The sequence below is a fragment of the Ictalurus punctatus genome, chromosome 6 (assembly GCF_001660625.3).
Source record: "Ictalurus punctatus breed USDA103 chromosome 6, Coco_2.0, whole genome shotgun sequence".
NCBI classification, from domain to species: Eukaryota; Metazoa; Chordata; class Actinopteri; order Siluriformes; family Ictaluridae; genus Ictalurus; species Ictalurus punctatus.
Window position 1 is genome coordinate 10,903,872 of NC_030421.2, and position 8,929 is coordinate 10,912,800.

The following is an 8,929-nucleotide window of genomic DNA, read 5'->3' on the forward strand; positions in this document are numbered from 1 at the left end:
TTTCAATGGTCTTGTTCAGTTTCTCAATCTGATAAAACTTTCTGGAAAATAATGTACTGTTTTTTTTGGGGGGTTCCCCTCCCTCCCTCTTTTAGTGCTGCTCATGTTCGTAATGGTACCCTGTCCGGGGTGTACCCCGCCTTGTGCCCGACGCTCCCTGAGATTGGCTCCAGGTACCCCCGTGACCCTGAAGAAGGAGTAAGCGGTAGAAGATGGATAGATAGATGGATGGATGGATGGATGGATGTTCGTAATGGTGAGATTGTTATTTATGCTTAGATAAACTTGCTAAAGCTTAGTACATTTCTAACAAGCATGACTGATGGTATTACTACTATAATATGGATGTGACCACTGTATTATTCATTTTATTCTTGCCTTCATTTATGCGCATTAGTCAAGCATACATAAAAGGATATCTAAGCACCACTATCTGAGAAAATGATGACCATAAGATTAAAAAAAAAAAAAAAAAACAGCCACATGGTTTTTATTTCTCCTATAAGTTTTGTTTTAAATGAGTGCTCCAAAAACTTTGTCACTTGCTGCTTGCTACTGAGCTTTTGGTATGGAGATGTAACGCTAATGCTAGCTCATTAGTCAGGTTATTTATCTATAATGTTAAACAGATTACATTTAGCATGCCTTTAGTTTTGGTTTCCAAAATATTAACTAAATTAAATAGATAACTTCCAAGGTCCGAATCGAGATAAACATACAGCTTAGTAATGTACGCTGGAAAAGACTTTAAAACAACTCACTAACAAAGGAGAGGTTAAATGTTGTAGGAAACGAGACTCTGGTGAAATCAATCAGTAGTTAACTGTTTGAGAGAGATTAGAAACAGAAAAAACAAAGGCAAATGGCTCAGAAAGTGCTAGGAACAGTACTATCCGAGTGAGAACAGGATACCAGTGTAGCCTGAAAGGAGCTGGGGTTCACACAGTGGTTCTGGAAGTGAGATGAAGGGCCCTGCCGACTGAGGACCCATGGGTGTCTTTGCCATGCTGAGGACCAGGGAAGTGGGGGAGAGAGCGAGAGAGAGAGCGAGAGAGAGAGCGAGAGAGAGAGCGAGAGAGAGAGCGAGAGAGAGAGCGAGCGAGAGCGAGAGAGAGAGCGAGAGAGAGAGAGCGAGAGAGAGCCAAGGCATTCGCAGACAGAGGGACAGGAGCAGGTGTGCGGCCTGCTGATGGAAAGAGACGGTATCGTTAGGCACCAGGCTTGGAGATGTGAATGCTGACAGAGCAATGGAACTGTTGACCTTTTAATGTAATCGGACGAAAAGTCATTACAGACTAAATCTTATTTACAATGGTGGCTTGGCAAGCAGCACTTGGAATGGAAACATAGTTGGAGGGAAATCAAAATCTGCTTGTTTAAAGGAATGTCAGGTAGGCTATATCCATCAGTTCGTATGAAACAGATATAGGGATACATGTATCCAGTTTTAATGTAGCTTGCAGTGTATCCAGCAGACTGTAATTATGCTGATCCAGCTGAGGAACTGGGTTTAGGACCTTTCAAATAAATAAGGAGAGATGATCTGGTGTTACACTCAACACACTCTGGTTGTTGGATTTATTTACATTTATTCATTTAGCAGACTCTTTTATCAAAAGCAACTTACAAATGAGGAAATACAAGCAAAGCGATTTATGAAGCGGAGAACAATACAAGTAGTGCTACCATACACGATTTATAATTAGTTCTAGAGAAGCAAAGTGTGCAGAGTATAGGTATAAGAGCCAGAGTAAGTATTTGTTTGTTTGTTTTTAGGATAATCCGGGGGTTGACATTTTAGGGTTTAGTTAAGTGATCATGGAAGTGGTGGGTCTTTAGCTGTTTTTTTTATAGCAAGTGCTGTAAGTATGAATGAGTTTTCTCACTTAAAGTGAACCAGTGAATATCATGGCAAATTTCTAGAGATAGAGGATGATAAAGAGATGATGTCAGTAGCTAGCTTAATGGTAAGGAGTTTCATTGGGCGACTCAGAGACAGGGTTATATCCACAAAGCTGGATCTAGAAACAAAAATGCCTGGAGCTTGTGACTCATTTTCTCCTGTTGTTGATGGTCCCACCCGGATTCGTGTATGTGCCTTGTACCTACAAACTGCTGCTGTAACCATAAAGGCCTTCCTGTGCTCATCCCAGGACTCTCGTTCTATAATATGTCCATATACTGAACATCCTGTATACAGGTGTAGAAGTGTAATGATATATAATCGCACTGTCCCATATCAGCCAGATGAGGATGGGTTCCCGCTTTTGTCTTGTTCCTCACAAGGTTTCTTTCTCATGTCGTCTCAGGAGGTTTTTCCTTACCACTATTGATTCTCTCTTGTTCATAATGATCTACAGTGGTGGAAATAAGTATTGAACGTGTCATTTTTTTTCAGTAAATATATTTACAGTGAGGTTATTCACATGAAATTTTCACCATACATCAGTATTAACTCAAGAAATCCGCAATTATAAAGAATTCACAACATTAAAGTCCATAAATAAAGTTGTGTAATAAAGTGGAATGACACAGGAAAAAAGTATTGAACACGCAAAGAAAAAGCAGTTCTCCAAGGCAAGGTAAGGCAAGGAACCAGCTGAAATCTGTATGTAGTTAGAAAGTAACTATACCTCCTATCTGTGCAAATTAATATCAGCTGGACTGGTAAATTGATGGTCTATAAAAAGGCTTTTTGTTACCAAGGTGTTACACAAGAAACATCTCATGGGTAAAAATAAAAGCGCTCTCCCAAAACCTTCGCAACCTTATTGTTGCGAATCATATTGATGGAATCGGATACAGACATATTTCAAAACTTCTGAATCTTCCAGTAAGCACCATTTTGGTCATTATCGTGGAAGCAACATCAATCCGTCATCAACCGGCCATGCACAGGAGCTCCTCACAAGATTTCTGACTAGGGAGTCGGAAGAATAGTCAAAAGAGTAGCCCAAGAGCCAAGGACCACTCAGAAAGCGCTCCAGAAACACTTGGAGGCAGCAGGTGCCATCGTCACAGAGAAAACAATAAGCAATGCACTCCACTGTTCACACTCACTCCGCAAGACTCCATTACTAAAGAAAAGGCATGTCGAAGCTCATTTAAAGTTTGCTACAACTCATTTGGACAAGCCTATGAAATACTGGGAGAGTGTATTCTGGTCCGACAAGAACAAAATTGAACTTTTTGGCTGTCATACTACACACCATGTTGGAGAAGAAATGGCACATCACCCTAAAAACACTATACCAACAGTGAAGTTTGGAGGTGGAAGCATCATGGTTTGGGGCTGTTTTTCATTGCATGGCAGACTTCATATAATCGATGAATGGAGCCCTTTACCAGAAGATTCTTGAGAAGAATCTGCTGCCATCCACCAGGATGATGAAGATGAGACGTGGCTGAACCTTCCAGCAGGACAACAATCCAAAGCATACAGCAAAGGAAACTCAGTTGGCTTCAGAGAAAAAAATCAAGGTGTTAGAATGGCCCAGTCAATCACCTGACTTGAATCCAATTGAACAAGATTTAAAGACAATATGTTTAGAAGAATGGGCCAAAATCACACCTGAATACTGTTTCCGATTAATTTCTTCATACAGGAAGCATCTGAAAGCTGTCATTACAAACAAAGGCTTCTCCACTAAGTATTAAATAAATTTTAGTTAGCGTGTTCAATACTTTTTTCCTGTGTCATTCCGCTTTATTACACATAACTTCACTTATGGACTTTAATGTTTGGATTCCTTTATTTTTGCGGATTTCTTGTGTTAGTACTGATGTCTGGTGAAAATTTCATCTGAATAGCCTCATTGGAAATATGTTTTTTGAAAAAAATGTTGATGCCTTCAGTACTTATTTCCCCCATTGTAATATATAAATCGACACCTGGATTTTGAAAACTCTGCTTTGTGACAGGTTTGTGCTGTTACCCGGAAGGTTACAAATTCCAGACCTGTCACTGTTGGGCCTTGAGCAAGACTCTTAACATGGACAAGATAACTGATCATTATCTACATTCCCTCAATCCTTACGCTCTTCCATTATTCCATTCCTTTTCATCATCTCTTTCTTTCTTTTCTTCCTGCCACAGTCCCTTCCTTGTTCCTTTCTATTTACCTTCTTCCCTTTCCGCATTCTTTGTCCATCTTTCATCTCTTTCTTTCTTTTGCCATTCATTTCTTCAGGAATGGCAAAGACAAACTAAAGGTAAAAAGTTAAAGCAGGATGAAACAAAGGAAATAGTAAAAGGAATTCATTCCTCCTTTTCTTTCTTTCTTTCCATCCTTCCATCTTCATTTCTTTATTTCACTCACATCCTTCCATACTTCCTTGTCTCTTTCCTTTTCCTGCCCTTCCTTCCTTTCCTCATTTTGCTCTATCTTGGTGTCTTTCATTCATTCATTTCTTCCATGTGCAATTCCTGACTGCCTTCCTTCATCCCCCCCTTAACTATTTTCAGTTACTTTTTTCTTCTTTTTTTTTTTTTGCTTCCTTGCTTTCCTCTTTCCTTCCTTTCTCTCGTTTTTGAATGATTTATTTCCTCTGCCTTTCCTTCTATCCTAATATTATTTCCTTTCCTTCTTTTATCACGTTAATCCTTCTTTTCTCGCTTTATTCTTTTTTCTTCTTCGTTTTTTTCGGTCATTCATTCTGTACTTCATTTCCCCCCCACAGGATGATGAAGCACGCGCACACACACACACACACACACACACACGACCGTTATTTTGCCCCTGCAGGAGCACTGTGTTCCCATCGTAGTCGTCATCAGCATCTCAAACTGCTGAACCGTGTGTGTGTGTGTGTGTGTGTGTGTGCACGCGCTGTAAGCCGCCACTGCAGGGGAAGTCGATGGGACAGGAGGGAGCGCCAAAATTAACGGGGCATCTCTGTCCTGCATTAACATTCCGCTCGTGAAATCTGCGTGAGCTCGAGCGCAGGCGGACAGACAGAGTAACACACCCACTGACCGCGCAGGAGCTCGGTTCAGTTCGGTTCGATTCTGCGAATCCGCCAGTCGTGTCGTGATACCAGGACCAGGGAGGGACACCTGGCTTCCTCCCCGGTCCTCCCTGACACTGACACCAGTGTTACGTTTGGATTTACTTATATTTTTTTCCCTTCTGCACACTGCGCACTTTCCCCTCCTCGTGATCACTTCACCGACGCGCACGAGGTAAGCCACGTTCTCCTCGCGCCTCGTTTCTAATGCACGCGCGTAACCCATCTTATTTGCTTACTGTGACTAAGCGAATATCTGCAGACTGCTATGGCTTTGCTTTGCAGCGTGTCACCGCATTAGTACAGGGTGGTGTGTGTGTGTGTGTGTGTTCTGCACTGGATGGAGGATTAGAGAAGAAGGGTCAGATGTTTATCATGACAGGGCTTGCTGGTGCTCAGTGATGCAGCAGTAAACAGCAGACAGGATGGGGAATTCCCAGCGCACAGCTGCAGACGCGCGTGCAGAGCAGGACAGGGAAGAAGAATACGCAGAAATCGGGTGGTAATGTTAACTCCACTGTGCGCGTGTAATTCTGCGGTATGGCGTTCTGGAAAGACGCGTTATAAGCGTTTTATGAAGGAGGATCCGATCTGCGCTCCGGTTCACATTATTTATGACGTAATACACCCCCCAGTGCCAAGTAATGAAAAACCCCTCGCTGTGGTTCATTAGAGCTGTTATTTTTGCATCGATATTAATGTTCATATTTTACCGTCATATCGACTTTGTGATTTCTTCTTCTTCTTCTTCTTCTTCTTCTTCTTATTATTATTATTATTATTATTACACTGTAAAAATGCTGGGTCAGTTTGAGCACACTGCTGGATTATGAACCATACATAACCCCAAAGGACAACTTTATTTAAAAAAAAAAAAAAGCTTCATTTTACTAAATACTAAATAAACCACGGGATATTATTATTATTATTATTATTATTATTATTATTATTAATAGGTTGTTACAAATGTAAACATGTAATTATAAATAATAATAACAACAATAATAATAACAATATCTTATAATATCTATCTCTATCTATCTATCTATCTATCTGTCTGTTTGTGGCTGTTTGCCATGTGTTTATTTTTTATGTGCTAAAAGGCCTGTGTTATATAATCCACTTAATGTTAAACACCAAACTCAATTGCAGCATTTAATTTTGATTTACAATTTTGTTTCAGCTTAGTGGTTAACACGTTTGCCTCACACCTTCAGTGTTGGGGGTTCGAATCCTACCTCAGCGATGTGTGAGCGGAGTTTGTATGTTCTCCTTGTGCTTTAAGGGTTTCCTACAGGTACTCCGGTTTCTTCCCCCTGTCCAAAGACACGTACTGTAGGCTGGTTGGCATTTCCAAATATTGTGTGTGTGTGTGTGTGTGTGTGTGTGTGTGTGTGTGTGTGTGTGTGTGTGTGTGTGTGTGTGTGTGTGTGCGCAATTGTGCCCTGTGATGGGGCGGCTGTGGCTCAGGTGGTAGAGCGGGTTGTCCACTAATCGTAGGGTTGGTGGTTCGATTCCTGGCCCACATGACTCCACATGCCGAAGTGTCCTTGGGCAAGACACATTTACCATTTAGCACCCCGTCAAGGGTTGTGCCCCAAGTTCCCTGGGATAGGTTCCAGGCTCCCTGCGACCCTATGTAGGAAAGGCGGTGCAGAAAATGGAGGGATAAATACAATTTATAGAGCATTACATTCAGCAGGATAGGATAATTCTATTCATATATTAAACAAACAAAATTAAACACTTAACATATGGTAGCTATGATGGATAATCATTATTATATCCTCTATTTATAAACACCATAACATTTGACAAAGGAATGATTAATTCATTCATCTTCAGTAAGCTGCTTATCCTGCTCAGGATCACGGTGGATCTGGAGCCAATCCCTGGAAGCCTGGCCACGAGGTGGGAATAAATCACTGAAAATCACTACGTTTACATGGACAACAATAATCCAATATTAACCCGATTAAGACAATACTCTGTTTAAGATATTAGCATGTAAACAGCAATTTTTGATTACCTTAATCCAACTAAAGTCATACTTGAATTAAGACACGTGGAGTATTCCTGTTTTAGTCGCATTATCGATGTGCATTACAGACACGTACACACCTTAATCACACTATTAACATCGTGTTGGACTTTTCAACGCATTCAACACACATGGCAGTGCTCAATCGTTTGACGGCAAACAAGAGAGCATGGCTGAATCCGAAACCACGTACTTACCTACTATATAGTAGGTTAAATACATGTATCTTAGCTGCTATATAGTAGTAAGTATGCGGTTTGGGATGCAGCCCACGGCTTCAAGCAGTCGTGTATTTGCACGTACAGCATGACACAATCAACTGCACTTGAAGTTTTCGTAAAATTAAAAAAAAAAACACCCAGAATTGTATATCATACCATAACGAAAAGGAACTGTATGTCGATGCGTGAAATTCTGGAGGGAACGTCGGACGGCCTCGTGCGGTGACGTAATGACGCGGGCTGTTAATCGATCTCTGTTCTACAACATGTAAAAACTGGAACATGAAAGGAATATTCTAAAAGCGACTCATGTAAACACCTTAATCACAATATTGTCTTATTCAGAACAAGTTCAATAATTAGATTATTGCTGTCCATGTATATGTAGACATAATACATAAGAATTAAACCAAGCACTGGGTTCTAGTGGAAACTTAGCTGCAGTGTTGTGTTAACCACCCAAAAGGATTAAAGTAATATGAAATAACCCAGGATATTTAAAGAGCGGACCCCGAAGAGGTCTCCGTTATATGGACAGAACCACAGACACACACCTGCTATAGGTCTCATTTGTATATTGCTGCCTTTTCTGGCATTACAGGAACATTACATGAACATCTCTTCTAGTTGTAATTATGATTATAATCTTTGTCCCGTTATCCTTTTATAATAGCAGATGAAAGAAAAGTTTCATTGGCCAATAGTGAATATTTAGCATAACAAATATTTAATGCCTACAGGTTTAGATCTCTCTAAAGGATTCCAAAGTAGATCAAGCCTGACTTTATAAGTGGAGAAATGGGACCACGCACAGTATCATCTGTATAGATCAGATAGACCACCTCCGTTGGTAGTCCGGTTCATATGAGAATGTATATAAATGTATATGTGTAAATAATGATATATACTGCAAGTTATAATTGCAAAATCTGGTTCAGATTGTTCATGGCCATGATGTTATTGTTATACTGACATCCAGGCAATGCAGTCATTTCTCATTTAATACAAATGGGGCCTTAGTTTGTAATTCAGAGGTTGGGAACTTTTTCAGTTGGCAGAGCCATAAAAGCCAAAACAAGTAATGGTTTTTTTTCTGTAAAGAGACAGAGAAAAGTTAACATTTTTTGATGTTTTTATATATACAGTTGCAATCAAAATTATTCAACCCCCTTTGCAAATCAGTTTATTGTCAAAATTTACAGACTTTCAGCTGTTTGCAATGAACAAATCAAACAAAAGCAATTGAAATAGTTCAACACAACAAATGCTTCAGTTGGTTTCCCCAAAATGAAAATGCAACTTATGAGGATTTCTCCAGTTTCAAAATTATTCAACCCCCTGAATAGAATCCCTCACAACAGCACAAAATTTGTAAAACAGATGTTGTCTCAAGCACACCTGATGTAACTAATCAAACTTCATTAGTTGCACCAGGTGCGCTTGAGCTGAAACACAAACACTTGAAGTGGCTAGGGGTAGAAAGTATATGCAATACCTGGAAGGGGTAGAAAAAGGAAGCTATCAACGGCTGCAACCAGATTTCCAATGGACAACCTGCTCTACCACCTGAGCCAACCCACTGTCCTAGATTAGATTGTTCTAGATTCACTAATGTTCTCCTCAACAGTTGTGGGGGGAAAAGCTGAAGTGACTGTGTCCT

The 8,929-nt window shown here is 40.3% G+C and overlaps 2 protein-coding genes across 4 annotated transcripts in view; both read left to right on the plus strand.

The window, feature by feature from the left end:
* Positions 1–8,929, plus strand: part of pgap1 (post-GPI attachment to proteins inositol deacylase 1) — a 42,447-nt gene that overhangs the window by 32,482 nt on the left and 1,036 nt on the right. The window contains exon 26 of one of the 2 annotated variants that reach the window (XM_053680869.1): positions 96–256. In XM_053680869.1, coding sequence (XP_053536844.1) covers positions 96–256 — 161 coding nt within the window. Of the gene's footprint in view, positions 1–95; positions 447–8,929 lie in introns of those variants that run through there. The other variant, XM_053680868.1, reaches the window with a different exon arrangement.
* Positions 5,094–8,929, plus strand: part of hecw2a (HECT, C2 and WW domain containing E3 ubiquitin protein ligase 2a) — a 54,486-nt gene continuing 50,650 nt past the window's right edge. For both annotated transcript variants that reach the window (XM_053680866.1, XM_053680867.1), the window contains exon 1: positions 5,094–5,182. The gene's annotated coding sequence lies outside the window, so the exon portion shown is untranslated. The remainder of the gene's footprint in view (positions 5,183–8,929) is intronic.